The sequence below is a fragment of the Chrysemys picta genome, chromosome 2 (genome assembly GCF_011386835.1).
Source record: "Chrysemys picta bellii isolate R12L10 chromosome 2, ASM1138683v2, whole genome shotgun sequence".
Classification (NCBI taxonomy): domain Eukaryota; kingdom Metazoa; phylum Chordata; order Testudines; family Emydidae; genus Chrysemys; species Chrysemys picta.
The window spans coordinates 42230080-42255699 of record NC_088792.1 but is presented as its reverse complement, the minus strand read 5'-3'; the positions used below and the strand labels follow the sequence as shown (position 1 = coordinate 42255699).

General features: G+C 41.6%; 1 protein-coding gene across 2 annotated transcripts in view; it reads right to left on the bottom strand.

Annotated features, from left to right (window-relative positions):
• CUBN (cubilin) overlaps positions 1–25620 on the bottom strand; it is a 211110-nt gene that overhangs the window by 174048 nt on the left and 11442 nt on the right. For both annotated transcript variants that reach the window (XM_024106237.3, XM_005282453.3), the window contains exons 9-17: positions 25117–25248; positions 23746–23841; positions 23010–23131; positions 14254–14440; positions 9223–9341; positions 6215–6449; positions 4222–4403; positions 1977–2139; positions 1591–1781 (exon numbers count right to left, since the gene is read on the bottom strand). In XM_024106237.3, coding sequence (XP_023962005.3) covers positions 1591–1781; positions 1977–2139; positions 4222–4403; positions 6215–6449; positions 9223–9341; positions 14254–14440; positions 23010–23131; positions 23746–23841; positions 25117–25248 — 1427 coding nt within the window. The remainder of the gene's footprint in view (positions 1–1590; positions 1782–1976; positions 2140–4221; positions 4404–6214; positions 6450–9222; positions 9342–14253; positions 14441–23009; positions 23132–23745; positions 23842–25116; positions 25249–25620) is intronic.

Genomic DNA, 25620 nt, shown 5'->3' with positions numbered 1-25620 from the left:
GGTGAAAGCAGATGGCTGCACTGCTGCTGAACTTTGGTGATCTCCAGCTGCCTGAATGGCTTTCTGCTCCCTGGCACTCGTTGTGACCTTCCTGAGAGTTCAGTGTAAGGCAGTGGAGCCACACTGGATTTACACTGGTGACCCACAGATTAGAATTTGGGCCAGAATGTTTAGAAGGTGAGTTGAGAACATTTTCAGAACCATAATTCAGGTTAATTGATACTTCTCCGTCACTGGGTTTTCCCAACAGCGCTGAAAGCATTGATTGGTATATAAAGACAGATGAGAATTCAGTCAAGCAGAACAAAGATAACAGGGCACCGTAGCCAATTGATTTGATCTCACAAGGAGCTAGCATTGCTAACAAGTTATCTCTGACTTTGCTGTGCTACAACACATTCTTCCTTAACTGAGAAACATATTGTGTCTAGTTTCTCTCTAAAATACTGGAGTTCTAGGGATTCAGGCTCCTGCTTCCTTAATCAGAGACTAAACATCCCCCCTAGCAGAAATGATGAGCTGTGTCTGTGTCTATAGCAATTGCACAGATTTCCTGTTATCATCAGAGCACATGAGTCTCTGGGTCTTTTCAAAGTGATAAAACAGTTGTCAAAAAACTGATTTTAAAGTAAGAATTAAAAGTCCAAAGCCAGCTCCCTAGTTTAACCTTTACTACAGACGCCTATGAGAGAATATTTTAAAGCCCACAAAACTATTTTTGGGGGGATGGGTTTGTGGGGGGGACCAGAACTTGACAAAACCACACAGCTTTGATCACACTGGTTATTCCAGGGTCATAAAATTCCATCCCTGTTCCTCTGTTCTGGACTGAATGGATCTGAGTGGGGGTGTGGGAGGAGATGGAGTGAAAAGGACAGAAAAAGTATGATAAAGCTAAACTGCCTGAGATTGCTCAGCAAACAACAAGGTAAATGCCTTGATAAATCAACACAATCTGATTGTGCTCAACAAAAATTGTTTTGTTTCTTTGTCTTCTGTGAGTTTAGCTGCTGTTCTGCCAGCAATTAGACAAGAGAAGTAGCAGGCCAGACAAACAAAAGCTGTCTGTTTTCATTACGCAGACTTCCCTCTAATTTTAGAAATTAATTATACTTCATTTCAACCAAAGCCTCTGAATTAAAGCAGAAGGAAAGGGAAAAATGTTAATAAGCAATCTTTTATGGCTAACACTGTAGAAATAGATCCACTATACTAAGCTCACTGGAACCGGTTCCCAGTTTGCTCGAAAGTATATCAAACAAGAGATGAGCCCACTGAATTCTAAGCAGTGCCTTCTTGGCCTTGGTATTATTTATGCTTATCTTGTATTGGGTACACATTAACCCAAGGCTCAAACCGCATCCTGATTATGTAGAGTGACTGAGGGTCAGCCTAATCCTAGCTGGGTTCTCATATTCACTCACCTTTGGCTCATGCTGATTGCGTATCCCCTGCTTCTTAGCCTTTGTGGCTTTTGAACCCTAATAAAAAGAGATATCTACTCTCTCGTATCTGAGGAAGAAATTTTGCTTTACAGTTTTATGCACACAGATAATCAACATTTCAAAACCACAAAATAATAAAAGTCACCTCAATATAATTCCAAGAACAGCCGCTGTGGCTTTCCAGCTCCATGTGAGTGAAGTTGAGGTAGATTTTTTCATTTGGTGGTTGTCGGATAATGTAGATACACTGCCTGTTGTTAATGTATGGGTTAGGCCAGTAAGGGGACATGATAACGCCCCCGCTGTTTGTGTAGTTTCCTCCACAGTTGGGATCCGCTGTGTTAAATACAAATAAATTGATCATTTGAGACCTCAGATGGGTCATATATCTGAATGCTGGCTGCAAGTCAAACAGCAGATTATTGGGTTAGAGTCCACCCTGATCCTGCCTGTCTCTATTTCCAGGCTACTTCTAGACACAGTAATTTTGGAAATGCCATATTCATAAGTTAAGTGCACAGTTGTACTTACAAGGTGATGTAGTGTAGACAACGTGGAAGCCTCTGTCGGTGACTGAGCCATCAGAATGAAAGTGAATCCATGCATATGGGCCAGAGGTTTGAAGTGGGGGAGGAGAATTGGTGCTACAGTATTTACCAAGGATGGAGTCTTGTGGAAGGAGGCCATCTCGAATCTAAACAAAAGTATTAATCCTCATCATAAGGTTGTCAGATATAAGCCAACTGTGGGTAATTTCAATATTCCTAAAGTTATTTTAGCATAGGACCTCATAGAAGGTCTCGTTAGTGATTGAAGGTTACCAGATATCGGGAAAGCTGGTAAATCACAGCATGGCCTTGCTGTTTTCACACATTCAAAACTCCCATTTAAGTCACCAATCCTGCATTTCCACTGGATGTTGAAGGACTATGGGACCCAGCCCCTAATAAATAACTCCAGTGTTGACATGAATGACACAGGGATCATTCATTGAATGGATGGAAGGGGAGAGAAAGTTTATGAGATCCACCTTGCAAAGTTTTCCTGGAATCATCCTCTCTGGTGGCAGTGGTTTGGGGAATCACAAAAAATTATGGAGGCTACATTCTCTCCCAACTCTACAGATCTTAAGGATACACAAGGAAGTGAACCTCCTTTCATGAGGAGACAGGAATTTAGCAGAGAGGATCCAGCAGCAGGTAATACAGATCTTAGCTGCATTACTTCCTGTCCTGCTGCTGGGGCCATGAAGGGACATGGTGCCCCTCACTCTGCCTGTACTGTAAGATGATAGCCCAGCCCTTTGGTTTTGTTGTGAATATATTTAAATATAGCTAAAGAAGACAATCAGAATAAGAAAAATGTGTTTGATTATTATCATTATGGAAAAGATACACATCCAGAAGTAGGTTCCAAACAGTGCCGTGTTGGTAAGTAACCACGATCATGTGACTGATTTGATCAATCAAAATTAAGGATTTTAAGGTCTATGTTATCATTCAGAAGAACAGCTTCTATTGGATACTTAATCTGGAAAAATACCCTCTTTTACTAATGTAAAATAGAGCTTTTATACCATCACACATTTTCTAGATAGCCTCAATAAAACACTGTAATGGGGGCAGTTAAATCTCTTTCTTTATTCCTTCACTGAATGACTGATGCCATTTGTGATTATAATTGATTCCAGTAACATACAACAGTTTGCATACACTACAGCTATTTTCACAGAAGGGAAGGTTTCTAGACACAGCTGAAAGGAATCCTTCTTGGTGTAGTGATTTAGATACTTATACTACTTGAAGGTTTCAAAAAGCCATATTTACTGGCCTTTTAAGATGTGTCCCAATATTTCAGAAATGACTCAGCATTTTTTTTCTAATGGTAAATAGAGCTGGGTGAAAAAATTTGATAAATAGTTTATTTGCTGAAAAATGCAGTTTCCAATCAACCTAAACTGTTTGCCAATTCAGGTTGAATTCAGTGAATAGTTTCAGCTGAAAAAAGTTTGGAAAAAATTCTGGAAAAAATTGAATTTTTTTGACATTTTCAAAATGAATGTTTCAACTTTTCCTTTGAAAACAACATTCCATTTAGAATTTTAACTAGATTTAAGTATAAAAAACACAAAAGGATAAAAAATCCTGAAAATTAAACAAAAAATGTCATTCCACTCTAAACAATTTGTTTTGTTTTTAGTTTCAGCAAGGAAAAAAAACCCCAAAATTGTCATTCTGGGTTAACACAAAACAAACATTTTTTGATTTTTCACTTTGGCCACTGAACTGAAAAATCAATTTGCCCAGCTCTAGTGGTAAATGCTCCTTGAAACCCTTCCCTTTTCACGTTTCTGTAACTATGATATAGTAGAAAACTGTATCTGAGACATGGCCTAAATCTCACATGTCAAGACATGTACTGTGGTACAATATTTATTTCTCTCACACTTTTTGTTTCTACAATTAATTCCCTGCGGGTGTATGTCTGACCAGAATTCTAGAGACTGGGCTTTTTAAGGCTAAATAAGTTTCCCACCAGCGATTCATGGTAAAATCCTGGCTCTATTGAAGTCAGTAACAAAACTTTTACTGGTTTCCTCTACTGATTTCAATGGGGCAGGATTTCACTCTTGTTGTGTACATGTCTGTGTGGTTGATGAGTTGTAAGTGACTATTTCAGCTTGTGATTTATCCTGCCAGCATTACTTTTCTGTCTGAAACAAAAAGGGTGTAATATTTTGTTTTGCAATAACATTGCCAGAATGATGAAATTTTACCTCCAGATAGTCATAGCTGCAATTATCATGATGCCCTAGACGCAGTGTGCCAAAGGCAAATGTGATGAGAAGGCCTGGATTGGTTGAGATGGTCCAGTAACAATCTCTGTTCAGAGGATAGTTACCAGGGTATCCCGGCGAGTTTATTGAGCCATAAGTATTTGTTAGTTCACTACCACATTCTAAACAAGAGGGAAAAAAACCACAGAATTACTTTACTCTTTCATCCAACTTAGTTAGAATGTATGTAACCGCCAAAGCTAAATCATCCCTTAATGATGGAGTTTATGGACTGTTTTAGGTTATCAGATATATCAAATCAACCCATTTTTTTTCCTTCTCAAGATTTACATTTAAGGAAATCCATGAACAATAAAAATAGAACTCCAAATATTTTCTAAAATTATGTGTCTACACTGAAAACATTACAGTGGTGCAGCTGTAGCTCTGCTGCTGTAGCACTTCATTGTAGACACTACTTATGCCCATGGGAGGGGTTCTCCCGTTGGTATAGGTAATTCACCTCCCTGAGAAGGAGTAGCTTGGTCAATGAAATAATTCTTCATCCACCTACCACTATCTACACCAGGGTTTAGGTTGGCATAGCAACATGTCTGGGGTGTGTGGATTTTTCACACCCCTAAGTGACATAGCTATGCTGATGTATGTCCCCAGTGTAGACCAGCCTGTAGATGCATAGCTCTAATTTTTAAAAAAATGGGTAACTCCGTAACTTAGTGAAAATATCTTTAGAGATGGAACAAGCAAACACACAGGCCTCTTTTGGGGTTCACAGAACTAGGCTGAATGTATGAGCTTTTTTAAAAACCTAATCCCCCACTTTTTACGCTACTCCAAAGGTGATACAATTTATTTTTAAAGTTTTTCCAATTAAAGTATGTACTCAGGGTAGAAGAATAATCCTTCCCACAGCAAAGGGTGGGTAGCACAAGTGGGTGATTTGTAAGTTGTACACATACTACATCTAGTTTATTCAATAAACATTTTTCTCTCCCTCTGATTCTTTTTTCATTCTCTGTATTGATGCCCTTTCTCTGGTGCATTTTACTCACTGGACTTTTTCCCTCCCTCTCCTCTATCCCTTTTTCTCCCTGTGATCCCTCCTAGGCAGTATTTGGACACAATAATTTTAAAGTTCTAGTCAAGCTTTCGAACCCAGAGTGTTTTGGGGGTTGAAATTAAGTAACGTGAATTTGCCCTTCCCTGGCTGTCCTGAAAGAGGCCCAAGTTAATGATCTACTTCAAGAAAGGAACTGCCCAGTCCACCGAAAGATCATGCAAATGCTGTTTTCAGGAATTCAAACATAAGAGATAACTGCACAGAGAAAGTCAAGTTGTTTGAAATTTTGATACATAACTGTCATGTTTAAAGGGACTGTTTTATTCTCATTAGCTGAGTCTTCTGCAAACTGACAGTGAGAGACAGGGCTGGCTCCACGGTTTTTCCGCCCCAAGCGGCGGGGGAAAAAAAAAAAGCTGCAATCATGATCAGTGGCATTTCGGCGGCAGCTCCATTGTGGCAGGTCCTTCCCTTCCGCTGAATTGCCGCCGAAGAGCCGGACGTGCCGCCCCTTTCCCTTGGCCGCCCCAGGCACCTGCTTGCTGCATTGATGCCTGGAGCCAGCCCTGGTGACAGAGACAAAAAAACTTACTTGCCCAGTGGATAAATGATAATAAAAAATCCCAAAGTCCCCAGGAATATATAACCTAGGATCCTAATAAACTTTGGAGAATCCCTCATAGGAAGAGCAAAACAACCATAAAAACTAAAGCAAAATCCTAGTAAATATTGTCCAGCCTGTAGTTAGTTAGAATTTGATTCAGAGCATCTACAGATAGCTCATGGGCCATCTTTTCTACCTTACTCTTAGTCAAACTTTGTCCTTCAGCTCTTGACCTTTACTAACCAAGTAGGACATAATGACCTTTTCCCCCTTTTTTGGTACATTACCTGACAACTCTTAAAACGTACCTGGTTCCCGAGACTCCCATTTAACTGTAAATCCTCCTGCATTAATCGAGTGGTCAGAACGGAACCAGAAATACAAGGAATTATGGGTACTGAAAAGCTCAGGCGGGTGAGATGAGCCACAGTATTTTCCCAGCATGTATGCTGATGCTGAGTCCCCATCATGAATTTGAAGGAAGTCAGAATTACAGCTGCTGTGTGCTTCCAGTTGGAAGAATGGGAAAGTAATACGCAGAATCTAACAGGAAATAGCAGAAATTAGATCATTGTATTTGTCCATCTGTGATCTAAAGTTTCAATTGTAAGAGTGATTAGATATTGTTTACATAGTAACCCTGTATGGAGCAGATATATCTGTCCACACAATTGTGCACATCAGTGACAAGCTTCAGAGAAATTATGAAATTTCCTGAAGAAAACTAAACAAACAAAAAACCCAAGACAGAGGAAGGTATTAAGTAATCATAAAGGTCAAAAGAAAGGAAAGGAGATAAAGAAAGATCCAGACAGACAGAAAAGTTGTCTAGGAGGACTTAATTCCTAACATTACTATTCCTATAAACTAATAGTTACTCAGGATACTCATTTTAGGATCCTCAGAGCTAAATCTGATGATGGTATAATGTTAAGAGTTTGAAATACAGGATAACCTAGCAATATTTGATTAGAGTTTCACTATGTTATTTTCTTCATGGTATATAATTAATTAACAAGCATATTCCCATTCTTTATATTGTTTTAAGTATCTTCCTTTCAGCTACAAAACTAAAGGCTCTTTTGTGGATATAAATTCTTCCTTTTATGAACCTACTGTAGCCAAATAATGGCATACAGCAGTTTAGTAAGATACAGATCATCAGCTGGTGTACTTCAGTGTAGCTTTACTGATGTCAATGGTGCTATATGGATTTAAAGCTGAGGATCAGGCACATAGCATTTGTATAAACTTCTAGTAATCAACAGAGTTTGGTTAATTATTATTCTTGAAGTATAAAGATTAAAAAACGAGAAAAGTTAATCTTCAGGCAAGAAATCTTATCCTTAAACAGGAACTGAAATGCTGTACAATTTTTTAAAATAAAATTAGAAATTTTGATCCCAAATTAGTATCAGAATATATGTGTAGGCATAAAGTATATTTGTGTGACACAGAGGCCCATTGGTGCCAATGGGCAAAGAGTTCACTGTTCTGTAACAGTAACTCCTAACAGGCCTAACAAACTCACTACACCTTGCATACTGCTTTCATAGTATTTATCCAAAGAGGGTCAAGTGAGGTATCTAGAAAAAGCTTATGTTATCAATATTAACATAATCATTGTAAGATGTATGTACAGATGATAGTTAAGGAGTTGTGTATATATACTGGAAAATACATTTTAAAGTCTGAATCAAAGCAGGGTTGACAAGCAGGTTTTGATCAGATAAAGGATTCACCTATCTGCTTTGGTTCACATGTAAAATAAGCATTGTAAGCAGTGGAAGCCCGTTTGCATAGGATGTGAACATGAGGGTGTGCTGACAATAGGGAATAAACCATGGGGTCACCCTGACACTGGGGACAAAACAATGTCTTTGGGCAATATAACAAGTATGTAAAAAGACACCCCTTCATCCTTCACTTAGGAAGCAAAAAGGACAGCACTTTTTGCATTCATGAAAGGGAAAACCCAGCCACATTGATGGTTTAGATGAGACAAACTACTTTTAGCCAGTTAGAGTTAAGTTTGGACTCTAGGAAGCATTTTATACTTTTTGTTTTATATGTACCCACTTCTATTTCCACCATTATCCTTATTCACGGTATCTTAGATCTTAGCCTTTGATAATAAACTTATGATGGTTTTCACTATATCTGTATCCCAGTGCTGTGATGTTATATTGGAGCTAATCCTCAGATGAACCAAACAAGATGGTGTGCGCATGGTTCTTTTGGGGACAGTTTACTTGGTAATTTCTGAGCGTGTCCAGTGGTTAAGGGCTAGACATTCCAGGGAAACACTTCAAGGGAGCTCGGGGACTGGTCTGCACCTATTGTTAATCTGCAAGGCAAAGTAAGGGCTGGCAGAGCCCCAAGGATATTCTCTGGGTAGCTACCAGACTGGTGGTGTCAGGGAGCTGACATCCAGTTAAGCACAAGCAAATCTTCCTATTGGAGGGAGTAGGATAACAAAGTCACTCACAATCTGGGCACCCTGAGAAAGTATCACAATTTTTAGATCAGTTTTTCTTATTCTCAACCATTGAAGATGTGAATTCAGGATTCTACATTTCACAGACTCAGAGATTAGACACGGATAATGAATGCTGCAAGGTCATCTAGACTACCAGCCTACCAACTAACCCATCACAGTGCAGAACTGATCCCTATCGGATATTCATTAATATTTCTAATGCAGCTATAAATGAATCACATCCCCAAACCTAAAGTGTAAGAAATATGGTTTCTGTACTATTTAGGTGTTAGTATGTGGTGTTTGGTTTTGCCAACTCTTGCAAGTCTATCATGAGTCTTCAATATTTGCTGTTTGTTCTTAAAGTCCCTGCTCCTGAAGGCAAGTGATTATATGAGAATCTCAGCTGGTTTTTTCAAGTAAATTTCTAAACCTTGTGGTCATGAAGAAAAGCATAAAAATGTAACTCAAGTGCACCATCAAGGTTCAGAAACATGAAGTCTGATAAAAAGAAACTAAAATTAATTCTTTTAGAAAGATCTCATGATTTTTGGTGGCCAGGCTTATAATTGATAGCTGGAAGAGAAAGAAAGAAAGAAACTTGAATTTGGGCCATGATGCATAAAAAGTATTTCAGCTCACCTTTGAATACTTTTAGCATTTATTACCTGTTTGACAGTTTGAATTAACAGTCCTTCCCTCAGACTGAAATTCATCCCCTGAAGTCATTTTTCCTGACTCCAGTAACACTTCCTGGTCATAGTTATGGTTGTGCTGATTAACTGACAGTTACTCATTCCAGTACGGTGATTTATTTTTAGGTGCACTGTAGTTTACCTTGTTGTTGTTAGTTCGGATAACCCAAGCACAGCTGACCCGGTGATCATACTGCTCACTGCCTGGATTGTTAGGGTAGCTGAATGACCCATTGGAGCCCGAAAGAAACCCTCCACAAACTGCAGGAAAAAAACAAAACAAAATAGATTAATTACAGCTATTCCTGCACTGAAGTAAATAGAGTGAAATCCTTTACCATAACTTTTGATTTGGTAAACATTTAGGGGAAAAAAGGTGAGAAACATATGTATAAGAGGAATGGCTGGGATTTACAGAGAACAGAGTGACCTCAGGTGAGTAATAAGCAAAAGAAGGCTAAGAATTACCGATAGCTGGGAATTTTCCATCAATATGACTTTTTGATAGAAAATGCTGTTTCTGCAAAAACAAAATTTTTCCACAGGAAAATTCAGATTTTGAAAACATTTTTGATTTTCTGTGAGGAAAAATAAAATATTTTGTTTCTGCTGGTTCAACTTGAACTAAAACTTTTTGTTTCAGCTTTGTTCAACATTATACTGCATATGCCTATGCTGACATGATGCGTCTTAGGAGTTGTAATACAGGTGCTTTATGTCCTCATTCTCTTCTGTGGGTCTTACTCCCTGGCCAGATCACATCTCTCATGATGCACAGTAGTCACCTCTCTAACCGAGCTGTGTGGTGCATCATGGGAGATGTAGTCTGGCAAAAGAACCTGTCCCATTAGGGAGAATGGGGTCATGCGGCATCTGAACCTACAACTCCCAGGAAGCCCCATGGAACCATAGACAGATGCAGTTTAATGTCCAACTGAATCCAAATTAAATAAATATTCCAATTCAGTTCAACAAATTGAAATAAAACATTTTTATTCGGGGAATGTCAAAATGTTTGGGTTTGATTGGAAATGTTCAAATAAAATATTTCATCATTTTCTAACCAAAATATTTCAAAACTTTTCATTCCACAAAAAAACCTGATATTTTGACATTTTGTCCAGATTCAGGACTAAAACAAATGTTGAAAGATCAGAATTTCCCATGGGAGAGATATTCCAATTTTTAACTGCCTTTCCTTTGAATAATTCAGGAACAAAAATCTAATTTTCATACAAGTGTGCTTAGTAATGAAAAGAATCAAGAGAAGAAAAAAATAGGAGAAAATAGGATGTAACCAGAAATATCTCCAAATATAAACAGTTATAGCCAGAAATATCTCCAAATATAAACAGTTATCAAAATGGCTATTTAAAAGAGTTATGCTCCATATGCCTTCCAAAGTTATAATTACATGCACAAAAGAAAAGAAAACAAAACAAAAGAAACAAAGCCAAAAATAAATTAAAACTACATTTAAAAAACATTAAGGTTGCAAAGTGAGGTGCTCAAAAGTTAGAAAACAGCAGAATTAAGGTTACCTGGGCTTGTGCATTATGATACAGCCCTTAATTACATGATAACATACTATTTTTTCCACAGGAGCCCTGACTCATTCAGTGCACCAAATGAACAATGCTCAGTTAATTAGCAGTCAGTCAATAATTTGTTTTCTTCTCATTGTTGGGCACCATGCCTTATTGACTTCACACTATTCAAAAACTGTTATGAAGGCAGAATTACTAATTTACTCATGGCATTCATCACTGTAGTATCTAAATGCATTGCAAACACTACTTAATTTATTTTCACAACAGCCTGTGAGATGAGTGGGTATTATCACCATGTTACAGATGGCAAACTGAGGCACAGAGAGATTAAAGTCAAAAGTATCCACCAGTTTTGGGTGCCCAATTTGAGACACCTAGAACCTGAGTTTTCGGAGTACTTAGCAGAATGTAGCAATGAATATGTTCAAAACACAGCCCCCATTGACTTCAATTGCAGCTGTGAGTGCTCAACACTTCTGCAAATCAGACCCCAGCATTTCAGGTTGGGCACACAGAAAATAAGCAACACACAATTAGTGACCTCCGTCACGTGAAAAGTGTGGTTTAAGTGTCTTGCCTAGCATCAAATAGGAACTCTGTAGCACTGATAGCTATAGAATACAGTTCTCCAGGCCAGCAGTCAATTGCCTTAACCATGAGATCATCCTTCCTCTTCCTGCGATCTCCTGACGCATTTACTGTACACCTTTCAACTTCTGCAACAAATGAGGCAAGGGTCCTACAGACAACAGCCTCTTCCATTACTCAGCCCTGATCATCCCCGGAACAGGCCCATCCTATACACTGAATAAGGCAGGGGTCCTGTGGAAAAAATAGTGAGTGATCATGTAATTAAATACTGTATCATGATGCACATGCACAAAGGGGGCAAATTAAAATTTCATAGACCTGCCATTTCCTAACATTTGAGTGCTTGATTTTGGAATCTTAATAATGTTCTTTTACATGCTCTTTTATGTGTAATTTCAGGTTTTAAAAACAAACTGGTCACACAGAAATTGCATTATGTGTTATCATATTGATACCCACATGGTTCATCAACAAGCTTTTGGAATCTATAGATCCACCACACAGAGCTCTGCCACTTAAGCTAATACAGTAACTGATAGTAACAGTATGATATTATACTTTATGTGGACCAACACTAGAGGGGGATGAGATAATTTGCCAGCAGGTTTCACAGATATTTGCCCAGTTATTTCCAGTCCTCCCAGTCCTTGTCCCCAGTCTCCTTGTCCAGCCATTCCCAGTTTCCTCCGCAACTTCGCTCTCTCTCTCTTTGGCCTCAAGCTACTCTTTTCCCCCATGTTTCCCATCTCCACTGCCTCCCATTACCCTGCAGCCAAGCCAATCCCTCCTTCTCGGCCAAGTTAAGTGTCCTCGCCTCCTGGCTTCTTGTCCCAGTCTCTTTACCCAGCCAATCCCAATTCTGCCCCGGCACCCTAGCTTCTTGTCAGATCTGTTTCCTCTCCTCACATCCCACTCGTTCTTAGTCTCATTGTTCTTGCCCTGCCAGTCCATCTCTCCCCCAGCTCCTCATCCAATATCAGTTTCCTCCCACGCACTGGCTGCCCCTCACATCCTTCCCTCATTCCCAGACCTTGCCCCAACCACTTCCAGGCTCCGCCCCTCACCCAGGTTTCTTGTTCAAATATACTCCTCCATTTTTCTCCCCTGAAAAGCTCCAGGTCCAGTTCATATCCTCTCTACATTTGAATCAGACAGCTTCCTCCTCCATGCTGCCTGAATGCCATCGGGAGGTCATTGAGAGCAGGGGACACTCCAGCTCTCTGCTCTCAATTCCAGTGGCTGGCTCTATCATAGCCTGCAGCAGCCAAGACCAGCCATTATAGAGAAAGTACCGCTTCAAGCTTTGGACAGGAGTATGCTCAGTTGCTCTGAGGGGATGGCGCACATGCAGTCTTCTTAGTATTAGGAGTCATGAGAGGCTTGAGCATGCTCTACCAAGCTAAGCTCTACCAAGTCTCTACTAAGCATGCGCTAATTGCAATTTTTTAGAAGCTTATAAACTTGGCCAAATGTAGGTAGATTTTCACAGAGAGGCACATCTCTGACACAAAGTCCATCTCTCTGACAAATTTCAAGTCCCTGCTCCAAAGCATGGGTGTGCTAGAGCTTTTTCAAAGAAAAGGTCACCAGGATTTTTTTTTTTACAGTGAAAAACAATGTATTTCTCCCTAGCCTTTTTCTTAGAAATGGCGGAACCATTTCAACTAAGGGTTTATTTTATTTATTTAAATAAAATTAATGCTTGAGGCAGACACCCAGCATGGAAAATTTCAGCCTGGATAGTTAAAGTCTGGCAAAGGTCTAAGCAACTAAAAACAGGGTCTTATAATGGGAAGTGTCAGCCAACTGTAATGTCAGGTGATGCTACCAGCCCACACAGCTGTCTACAATACATACGAAGTTGTAGAGCCACACTGTGACAAACTGATGCTGGCGGGGGGGGGGAGGGAGACAGGGACGGGTGTGTGTCAGTGGAACGGCACCTTGATATTACTTTATGAAAATTAATTTATTTGTACTTCAGGGCCTCGTTTAGCTCTCCCTCTCTAATCTCCATGAACTGCAATGATGCTATGTTTTTGGCTGAGGACGCATTTGGTCAGCTGCTGTTTCAACTTTTTCAAAGTTTTCAGCACTTCCCCCCTGCCCCAGTTTCTAAGCCACTGGGATCCATACGGTCTGACTATCTTTCTCCATTCCTTGATTGTAGATCCAGGCTGCTTCAGTGTCAGAAAGCCATAAAGTTAAGTCCCGGTATAGGCTACTATTCTACATTGGTTCTGCAATGTAGTAGTCACACTGAGGGTGATGAGGTGCACTGTGACTTAGAGGTACTATATTTCAGCTAAAACATTTAAACTGAAGTCTATTTCTTGTCACCGGCTGCTGTACTGGGTAAAAATTAAAGATTCTGTAACACTGCTTGAAAAGAAATAGTGATCATCCTGGTTTCATGGACAACATTCTCTTTGTCACATAAGTTCTAACGTACCAGACTGCGTAGCGACTACTAGTTAGGCCTAATAGTTGCCGCATTTGCTTGAAGCAGATAGTCATTGCGTTAACAGAATCTAACTCTTTTTTTTTTAAAGCCCTTTGAGGCAAACCGAGTATGAAATACATTATACTGTATAAATCAAAAGCAAACTTCATTCTGTTCGATTGTGATTCTATTATCCCTACCGCAAATCCTCCTTCCCATCTGGATTAGTACACACATGGTCAGGATTCTGAAGATCTCTATCTAACTACAAAAATCTAATTTTAGGATTTAAAGGGACTAGTCAAGGCTAGTAGGCTTAAAATTCAACCGGTCTGTTATGCTATTGTTGTTAAACACGTGGGGTTAGAAGCTTTAAGCATTATGGGCTTAATACAAGAGTTCACTGAAGGAGTGGGAAAGACTCACATGGACTTTGGCTCAGGATCTATTTTCCACTGCCTCTCATAGTTTAAACCCAACGGGTAAAACTTTTCCCTTATAAACCTCACCTCTAATCCAAATGCATTTTATGGATATCAGATTGATAGGGTGGCGCTTCAGTTCTCAGTCACTATGCTTTTCATGTTACCTTGCTGGGGAGTCTGACACTGAGGTCCAGTCCAGGTATTTGTACATTCACAGGAGTAGCCATTAATTCCATCAGTACAGCTTCCACCATTCTGACAAGGGTTGCTAGAACACTCATTGATGTTTTCTGTACAATTGATGCCTGTCCAGCCTGGATCACACACACAGAAGTATCCAGAGAGCGTAGCCTACAGGAATAAACCAAATGAAAAGATGCAGCAAATGTGAGTCAACTTAAGTGATTAATATAGTTAATAAAATCATTGATATTTATTATTGTTTTTAGTTGGCAATGCTGGTGCAGAGAAACAAAGGAAGCACTCAGCAGTCAACTGTCTTGACATTAACTGTTGGATACTAAAAAAAGGCCAAGGCCTAATCGGATTAGCTCCTTGTTTTGTCTATTATTGCTTTGCAGAGGCCTTTCAAATTACCTGAAAAAGTCAAATCTGTCTTACTTTAGCCATCCAGAAAACTGTTTGCTTGGCACTGAAATTATTACCCTAGAAACAAGTAAATCAAATTACCTCAGACTTGTAACACAAGCCAGGATAACAGCTTTTTATAAATCATTTGTCTCAGGCCTGGTCTCTGAAGTCTGAATATTCTAAAAGGGCCATAAGTGGGATTTAACTACTCCAGACAGAGTTAATGAAAAATGGAGCAAAATCAAAGGACCACAGGATCAGGCCAGTGGTCCATTTTGTAAGACCCAGAGGGTCTCAAACCCAGAAGCTATTACCAGTTCATGCTCCACTACCCATGTCCCACTGTGGACACAGACCATGGGAAGTCCCGCCTCAGGGGGTCTGACAGATAGCAGCTACATGGCTCCCGAATGGCTCCCCACCTTATATAAACCCAAGAGATGTTCTGGGAAGAGTCCAGGCAATGGTATGGATCTCCTGTAGCTGCCATGACCATTCTCGATCCCTGTTCTTGAACTCCTGGCTTTGACCTCGGCTTGATTTGGACCTCACCTCCTGACCCAGACCCTTTAACCTGACTTGGTCTCTGATTCTTGGTATTGACCCCAGCCTGAAACTCAACCACAAATTCCTCTGCTACTCTCAGGCTCAGGTTTGACCCTGCTCTGACCTTTGGTCCCAACTGCCCTGACCAGAATCCTGACAGTTTGTCTGCACCACTCTCGCTTTGGTGAAGGCCTACCCTGGAGGACTGTGGAGGCATTGGACCCCTCCCTGTCTAGCATGCCCTACAGGGTAGTGGAGATGCTTGAACGGGTTGACCCTCCCAAGAGGAACTCCCCAAGCTTAAAGCCCAATTATCCCAGCTCGCAACACAGAACCGAGCTCTACACAGGCAGCCCACCCTGCTCCATGTGATAATGTGATACTGAGGGCCCAACTGGCACAGAACAGTGCACATAACCAGCTGCTATGAGAACTGACAGCTTGGCTACAGGATGAAAATGCTGCAGTACAGTCATGCACTGTAGCTGCATACCCAGACCCAGTGCCCCACCCAGAACATTTTAATGGGGACCCCCATAATCAATGTCGCCTGCTGTTTCTGCTCCAACCCTGTCCTGCCCCACGAAACTAGCAAAAGTATGACTCATTATTAGCTGCCTGTTGGGAGATTCATTGGACTGGGCCTCAGCCCCACCTGAATGAGCGAGCCCGACACTATCTAACTGGGATGCCTTCCTCCAGGTGTTTTCTACTATATTTGATGATCCCCACCATGCCCACTCAGTGGAGATGGCCTTGTGCAAATTCCAGCAGGGGTAGGGACCAGACTTCTTGTACATTGCCCACTTTCGGCGGCTAGTCTCCGACACTGAGTGGAACAAAGCAGCCCAGCTCTACCAGTTCTTATGGGGACAATGGCAGGAGATTAAGGATGATCTAGCTTGTGTGCAGGCCCCACCCAATCTAGATGCATTAGTTGATCTCATCATAGACATCAACAATAGGCTCCACAAACAACATAAGGAAAGTATCAGAGGGGTAGCCATGATAGTCTGTAAAAAGCGACAAAGAGTCCTGTGGCACCTTATAGACTAACAGACGTTTTGGAGCATAAGCTTTCGTGGATGAATACCCACTTCGTCAGCTGCATGCATTCACCCACGAAAACCTATGCTCCAATACATCTGTTAGTCTATAAGGTGCCACAGGACTCTTTGTCACTTTGAACGTAAGGAAAGGAAAGGGTCCTGGTCACCACTTGACTGGTACCTCCTGGTACCCCTCTCCAACCCAGACCCCAAACTCATGCAGCTGGATAACGCCCGCTGCCATGTGACCACTGAGGAAAAAGAGCACCACTGCTGTCACAGGCTGTGTTTCTACAATGGAGGATCCAGCCACATTTTCTCACCAATTACTCATCCCTAGCTTTAGCATGATCGATTTGGGAAACAACCACATGTAGGCCCAGGAGAAGGAATTGGCCCAGGTGAGCCCCAAAATAATGCCCCCCTCCTCCTCACCAAGGCATACTCTAGGCACAGCAAGTGCTCCTTGGACCTTAAAGTCTGGGTCTGCCTCTGTGTTCCAGGAGAGCCTTATCAAATTCCCCCACAGTGGGCACTGGTGGATTCTGGGGCAGCGGACAACTTCCTAGATGCGAGTACTGCCCAAACCTTGGGTATTCAGGAACAACCAGACTGTTCCCAACCTACTGGAAACTTTAGATGGCTCACTCCTCTTGTCAGCACCAATGACACAGGAGATGGTGCCTCTGGAAGTTGCCATTTGCGACCATGTGGAAATTCTTCCATTTGGAACAATCTGCTCATCACATTTCCCCATAATCCTCTGCATTTCATGGTTGGCGTGGCAGGTCATGATTTCCACATCCTTTAGCATGAGCAGCGGGGAGAACTTCTGCTCCAAGTTCTGCCAGAAAGTCTGCCTACGCACACCACCTGCTGAAGCCCAGAACCAGGGCATCTCCCCACCCTGAGCCCTGACCATGAGTGGGTGGGACCACCATGAGAGTTGACTTAGGAACTGCATCCCAAGTATAGCAACTACAGTGACATCTTCAAGAAGAATGCTGACATCCTAACACCACACTGAGAGTATGGCTGCCTGACTGAGTTGCAACCAGGGGTCAAGGTTCAATTTGGCCATGTCTATGTGATGCCAGAACTTGAGCTGGCTATCCTGCATTCTTCTCTCCAGGAGACTCTGGCCAACGGTTTCAGACAGCCATCTACCTCTCCCACCGAGGCCCCCATTCTTTTAATTAAAAATGAAGATGGAATCCGGAGCCTATGCGTGGATTATTGGACCCCCAATCAGGTTATCATCAGGAGTTGATGACCCCTTCCACTTATCCCAGAACTACCAAACCATGTATGACTGGTCCAAGTATTCACAAAACTTGACCTGTGGGGGGACTACAACCTGTTTCAAGTCTGAGCCAGGGATGAGTGAAAGACAGCTTTTCAAACCCAGTATGGCCACTACAAATACCTGGTAATACTGTTTGGCCTCACAAAAGCCTCTGACACATTCCAGCACTTTGTGAATGGGGTCTTCCATGACATCTTAGACCAGTACGTCATAGTCTATCTAGATGATCTCATCATCTTTTCTGAGAATCCCAAGCAAAACACCCAGCATATCTGGTCTGTCCTGGAATGGCTATGTCAATGGGGCCTGTATGTGAAGCTGGAAAAGTGAAGCTATGACCACCACTTAGGGTGACCAGACAGCAAGTGTGAAAAATCAGGACAGGGGATGGGGAGTAATAGGAGACTATATAAAAAAAAGACCCAAAAATTGGGACTGTCCCTATAAAATCAGGACATCTGATCACCCCACTACCACTTCATGGAGCTCCTGGACTACATTCCATCCCACAAGAGCCCCCAAATGGACTCCAAGAAGGTGGAGGCAATATGGACCTGGGTGACTCCCCCAAAACATCAAGGAGCTACAACCCTCCCTCGGATTCACTAACTTTTGTAGGCACTTCATTTCCAGATTTTCAGGCCAAATTGCCCCACTGACAGTGCTTCTGCAGAAAAACACCAACTTCACCTGGTCTCCAGAGGCCCAATAAGTTTTCAACTGGCTCAAGATGGCCTTTACCAGTGTCCCAATGCTGGCCCATCCCAACATGCCATGACCATTTGTCATCAAGACCCATGTCTTCAGTGTGATAATTGGGGGCGATACTTTCTCAAAGATGTGGTCCCCAGCAGCACCTCCACCCTTACATCTACTATTCCCAGAAGCTCACTCCAGCTGAACAGAGTTATGAAATTCTAGATAAGGAGATTCTAGATTCCAAAGTGGCCTTCTAAGAGTGGCACCACTATCTGGAGGGTGCTCGGTACTCAGTACAGGTATACTTGGATCACAGAAACTTAGTAGCTCTGCTGAGCCAAAGCACTGAAACAGAGGCAGCTTCGCTGGGCCCTGCTCTTCACACACTTCAGTTTCACCATCATGTACCGCCCAGGGGCTCAGAACAAGACCGCTGATGCCTTGTCCTGAAAGGAGAAGATCTCACCAGCCAAGAGCCTCCTATGCTGAGTCTTAAGCCCCAAAACTTCCTGACTGCATTAATTCCCCAAGACCTTCCATTTGGCCAGCTGCTCCTTCTGATGGCCCTGAATGTGCATGACAATCCTCTCATATGTCAATTCCTGTGAGACATGTGCCTGCACCAAGACGCTGCACTCAAAACCCCTTGGAACCTTAATGCTTTCCAAGACCCCATTCAGATCCCACGTAGCCATCACCCTGGACTTCTTGGTCGAGCTACCTGTGTCTAACAGTCACACTGCAGTCAACCACTGACAAAAATGGCCCACTTCATCCCCATTGCAGATATACTGGCTGCAGAAGAAATAGCCCAGCTCCTGGTGGCTCATGTCATCCATCTCCAAGGATTCCCGGAGTGAGTCCCAACTGATTGTGGTCTCCAGTTTCTGTTGTGGATTTGGCATGAAACTTTGATTGCTCAGGGTCTGCGCTTAAACATCCTTTGCCTTTCACCCACAAACTGATGGTCAGTCTGAACTAACAGCTCAAGTGTTAGAATAATATTTGTGCTGCTTCACAAATTTCCTTCAGGACAACTGGTTGAGCCTCCTACCCAAAGTAGAGTTTGCTTGCAACAACGCTGATCTTATCTTCACTGGGCAGAGTCCATTCTATGCAATCTCTGACTTCCACCCCCTTTTTTCCTTGCAACTCCACCAATCCCAGAGCTGCCAACTAAGTATGCCAGATCTGTGATGTCCAAGAAGAACTCAAGGCACATCTGGACAAGGCCAAGGAAGATTATAAGCAGTACGTTGACCAGCAGTGCCAGGAACACACAGAATTCACTGTTGTTGGGTAAAAAGTGTGACTCTCAGCCCAAAACCTCCACTCCGACTGGCCATGTTGTAAACTGGATTACCAATACCTTGGGCCATATTACATTAGCCAGGTAATCGACCCAGTGACCACAGGGCTTTAGTTACCCCGATCCCTCAACACACAACCAGTGTTCCCTGTATCCTTGCTAAAAACATCAGCAACCCCTTCACTTACCAGGCTCAACCACAACCCCCTCTGGTGCAGCTCCAGAGACACGACAAATACAAGGTCTATGAGATACTGGACTTCAAAAATCAAATATGGTTCCCTCTGGGAGAGCTGGTTCAGAAGAGTGATCCTGGGAGCTAGAATCCCAAATCCATGACCTCGTGACAGCTTTCCATGAGGCCCATACAGACAAACCCAGGCCAGTGGAGGTGCCCTTTGGGAGGGGTAATGTAAGGCCTCTGGGGTCTCAAATACAGCCCTGAAAAGGTGCAGGTGGCAAACATCTCCATGCTGCCACCCAACAGAAGCTATAACCAGTTCGTGCTCCATTATCCATGAGCCATTGTGGACCCAGACCACAGGAAGTCCTGCCTCAAGAGTTTCTGACAGGCAGCAGCCCCATGCCTCCTGGTTGGCTCCCTGCCCTATGTAAACCCAAGGGGTGTTTTGAGAAATGTCCAGACAACAGAATGGCTCTCCTGTAGCTACCATGACCATTCCATTCTTGAACTCCTGGCTTCAACCTCAGCTTGACCTGCAACCTCCTGACCTGGACCCTGACCTTTGTTATTGACCCCAGCTTGAAACTTGACTATGAACTCCTCTGCTATTCTCAGCCTCAGGTTTGACCCTGCTCTGACCTTTATTCCTGACGGCCTTTATCAGGATCCTGACACATCTAAGTCAGTGCGCTAAATCTGATAGTAGACAGTATCAACTGCTTCAGAGAAAGGTGTAAGAACCCTGTAATGGGAAATTATGGAATAACCTACCTGACCATAGGGGAAATTTCTTCCTAACTCCAGTCAATGGTTATGCCATGGAACATGGGAGTATATATAGTTACAAACTCTTAATCCCATCCAAAGTAACTGCATTTTCTCGGAGTGCAAAATTCACTTCACACACAAAGTCCAAGTATTTGGGGTCTATGTGGGTAGAATGCAGAGTGCTGGGGCCTGTGTTGTCTCATTAGACTGGCACTCACAGACTCTGTACCAGTTGCATGGAGTACAGGGGTCAGTAGTTTTGGATAAACATAGATCTGCTGCCCTGTCTCTGGTCTGCTCCCATTGTGGTCTTCTGCACTAATAAATATGTGCACAGGCACCATTATGCAGCCACCCCATTAGTGGGATGCCTATCCAGCCCCTTTGTGGGGTTCAAGTATCATAGAGGGTCTTGAGCTGGACTGCCACTCCATGTGTTAACTTCACCCTTTACCTGTATAAATGTCAAATTTTTGACACCTTCTAGGCTCTTACTTCAATGCTATTTATCAGCAATGAATTCTGAAAACTAATGATGCATTGTGCAGGATACTATTTCATTTGACTTGTTTTAAATTTGCTGGATTTCAGTTTCAGGGGATGTCCCCTATTCTTTTACTATGAAGAAGGGTAATGAAAGCACTTACTTTCTCTGTATCATTCTTTATTTTGTGTTTCTCTCTTTTGCCCCTTCTTTTCATCTCCTCTGTAAACAGTCCTAATCTTTCCTATTTCTCCTCCCATGAGAGTCTTTCCATATCTCTCATTGTTTCTGTTGCCCATCATTTGAGCCCCTCATACTTCTTCTATGACTTTCTTGAATGAATACAGTATTCCAGGTGGGAGCAATCTCACCATCAATTTATATAATGGCTCTATAATATTTTCACTATTATTTTCTATCCCCTTCTCTGCACAGTATAACTTTCATATATATATATATATATATATTTTTGGTCCAGGAGCACACATTGAGCAGAGGCTTTTATTGAGGTGTTCACAGTGATGCTAAAGTCTTTTCACAGAGTGTTTACTTTTAATTGAGGCCTTAGTAATGTTCATTAGTAGTTGCAATTACTCCTTCTGGAATGTATTACCTCATGCTTATTAACAATGAATTTCATCTGCCTTTGTGCCACCCAATGATAACTCTGTTGGGTTCCTCTGACGTTCATCTATCTATCAATCTTAGGTATTTACATGTCTCCCATTAATACATTATCTGAGCACCTCACAGTTTTTCATCTATTTATCCCCACAACACCTGTGGGAGGTAGGGAAGTACTATCAGACCATTTTACAGATCAGGAACTGAGGCACAGAGAGGCTAAACAGGTCACAAAGGAAGTCTGTGACAGAGCAGGGGATTGAACCTGGATCACTGATGCCTAGTGCCCTGAACCAGTCTTCTAAAGTCTTGACTAACCTACACTTTATTAGCTGCAAACATTTCCACCTCATTCTTCACTTCTTTACTAGATCATTAATAAACATATTAAACAAGGGTCTTAATACAGATTCATGGGGAAATTCCCCTATTAACTATTTCCATGTTGAAAATTGACCATTTGTTTATAGTCTTTGTTTTCTGTCTGTTAGCCAGTTTCTGGCCCATCAGTGAATTCTGGGTGTTGCCCTGAATGAAACACCCCCAAATGTTTTCTATTGATTGTATCTGCTGTGTACTATGTTTTACCTCCATTCAACTATTTTTAAGATAGGCCTACTATCTCTTATTCTGAGCCTTTTAACTTAAAGTGAAGGTTAAGGGGTGATTACACTGTTTAAGTATCTACAAGGAGAACAAATATTTAATAATGGGCTCTTCAGTCTAGCAAAGAAAGGTATAACACAATCCACTTGCTGGAAGTTGAATCTAGATAAATTCAGGCTGGAAATAAAGCATAAAATTTTAATGGTGAGAGTAATTAACCCTGGGAACAGTTTACCAAGGGTCATGGTGAATTCTCCATCATTGTCAATTTTTAAATCAAGATTGGATGTTTTCCTAAAAGATCTGCTCTAGGAATTATTTTGGGGAAGTTCTATGGCCTGTGTTATACAGGAGGTCAGACCAGGTGATCACAGTGATCCCTTCTGGCCTATGAATCCATTCACAAGCAGCAAAAATTAATATAGGATTCATGGTGGCTTTGTGCATTTAAAGAAAAATACCATGTAAAAATGAACACTGTGATTACATTTTATCATTATTGTCATGTCTGGGTATATCAAACTAGGGTCAAATCCTGCATTGACTTACACCTCCTCCCGCGCAAACCTACTACACTCTAGGACAGTAAGTAAAGTATGGTGAAGAACACTGCAAAAATACATGTAGAAATCACCACCAATGGGGTTGCACAGGAGTAAACCCATCCTGGTTTTTATCCTCACTGGTACACTGTGTCTTAATAGTCACATCTAAACAAAATTGTCTCTTTAATTATGAGGAGTCATGTACTTACTAAGCACTGTCCATTTCTACAAGGGTTTTGATGCTGACAGGTATCACTGACTGGGGCACACCCATTTGGTCCATAACCACTTCCAGTGTACTCAGCTGGGCAGATACAGGTAGGTGTAGGACCTGTGGAAGATGAGACAAAACATACATAGTAACTAGCCTGGTCCTGATTATAGTGACAATATCAGCCTCATCATTAACAGTACGTGAAATAGAGTCTGCATTTGAAACAGGGCTTTGTAAAATGCTTTTCTTCCCTGCCCTGTGTCCACTGCAGTCATTAAGACTACTGGTTATTGGAAAGTCCCAAGAGCGCTGTGGAGGCCCACATGTCTTTGCAGAGAGGTGCAGAATGGGATCTGTAGCTGGAATGAGGCAGAGGGATTCCAGGAAGGGAACTGTGGGGGCTGACCACATCCACACAATGAAACCTGCAATTGTCTGGTGGTGGAATCTGGATCCATTCTGATGATACTGTGGCACTGCCAGTAGGCTTTACCTACATTCTCTGCAAATGCCAGGTCACTGCCTTTTGCACCATTGTGCATCCTAGGTCTCCCAGTGCTAGAGACAGGGCCAGTTCACTAAGGCGTACATATTTGTTAGCTTGTGGCCTGAAGCCTAACGTGAAAGTTCTAAGGTCAGGGGACTTCATTTTAAATGTGTTGTCACAAAACTGCCCACTTTTTTGAAGACTGATATTGAACTATCTAACAGTATCTAAAATGGCATATTACCTGGCGAGGGTACACATGAGGCCAATGGATGGCAACCTCCATTATTTATTGAGCAGATAGCAACTTGGGTGCATACTCTTCCATCCCCCTCATAACCTGGTCAGAATAAGATCATTGTTATTAAACAAACAAATCGGGTCAGTGAAAATCTGAGAGAATCAAATGGGAACTGTGCTCGCTCGTACTGCCACCCAGGTGAAAGACTTGAATGGGGACCGAAGAAAGATGCTTTTCCAGCACTTAAACAGAAAAAGCCGAAGTTGATACTGGACCAGAGGTTTTCAAACTTAGTTGACTACCTTAGGTCACCACACTTCAGGGCCCTGAATCTGAACTTACTGATTCCGTTGTTAATCATAAGTAAATCCAACGGAGAAAACAGAGTTACATCCACATAAACCAAGTATGTGTGTGATCAGAACCTTAAGACGTGGGCTGTAGCAGTCATTGCATTCTGCCTTCCATTCATTTCTGCACACAGTAAACCACAGTGGTGCATGGGTTTCTACAACTTCGGTCTCATGATTGCGAGACTGAAGTTTGGAATAGGCCCATGATGCACTGAGGTTTAGAACACAAACAACTGAATGGAGAGTGGGAAATCACTGCTGGTGCTGCTATGAGGCTCATTAAGATAAGAAGAAAGAGCTGCTTGGAGTATCATTCATCAAAGCCTATGAATTACTTATGATCCAGTGAATTAGATCAAACGTGTACTGAAAATGCCTTCCCAGTATATAATAACATATGTGTGGTAAACAGTGGTGCTGAACAGTCCCTAACAGGAATTTGTTTCCATTACATTTATTCCAGGCAGTTAAAAACATTTTTCTGTTAGTTAGTATTTCTGTTCATGATGCTGTACTTCTCATAAAGGACTTTAAAACACAAAACGTTGACTTTTATCACCACTCCTGCTGCTCTGTTTATTTTGTGGCTGGAAACATTGTATAGATTTTGGAAGCACTTTTAAAGGAATGAGTAATTAGTAAATCTTTTAAGAAGGACAATTCAGGTGGTTTTTGACATCTAGCATATACTTTTAATTAATGTAGACACCATAATAACTATCTTAGTTATTCAAATATTGTCTGCCAAAGGAAGCACACTAATGAGTCATTTAAAATGTCTTGCTAGGATGACAGGAATCAATTTAGAGGCGACGTAATTAGATATGTACACTATAAAATGCTAATCACTAAGTCTTCCTGAGGCAGTTTGAATGTGCTTTGGCTCCAGACACTATATTAAACCACATTAAAATCACATTGGTTAGTATAATACCTGTTTATTTAAACCAAACTAACCGTGCTATAAGGTGTAGTATCCTGCTTGTCATTATATCAACATAAAATCAATTCATTGTTTTACCTGGCGGACAAAGACCACAGTGGAAGGATCCCATAGTGTTGATGCACTGAACCATTGGTGCTATTGAACAGCCTCCATTATGCCTCTCACATTCATTAATATCTTGGCAACTGTAGCCATTTCCTTGCCAGCCTATGAAGAGACACAGCAGAAAGGCAAAAACTGGCAAATCCTTACAATGACCTCTTACTTTTCTTCCTTTTACCAGAACTTTCCTGCCTGTCCCAAGCACAGGAAAATATTCCTTTTGCTTGCCCTTTAGAAAAGGCAGGTGAATGGGAAATCTTCTTCCTCTGATATATTAGAACTAAACTGAAATGTATTGTAGAATTTAAAATAATGTAGTCTGCTAAATGTGAGTGGGAACCTTTTATTTGAATATGTTCTGTGCATTTTCAGTAATGGATCACACTTTTATATAAGGATTAGGCCAGTCAGACCTTACCATAAAATTTTTTGCTACAAAGGCTTGTTCTAATCCTGATCTTGATTATTTAGAATCCC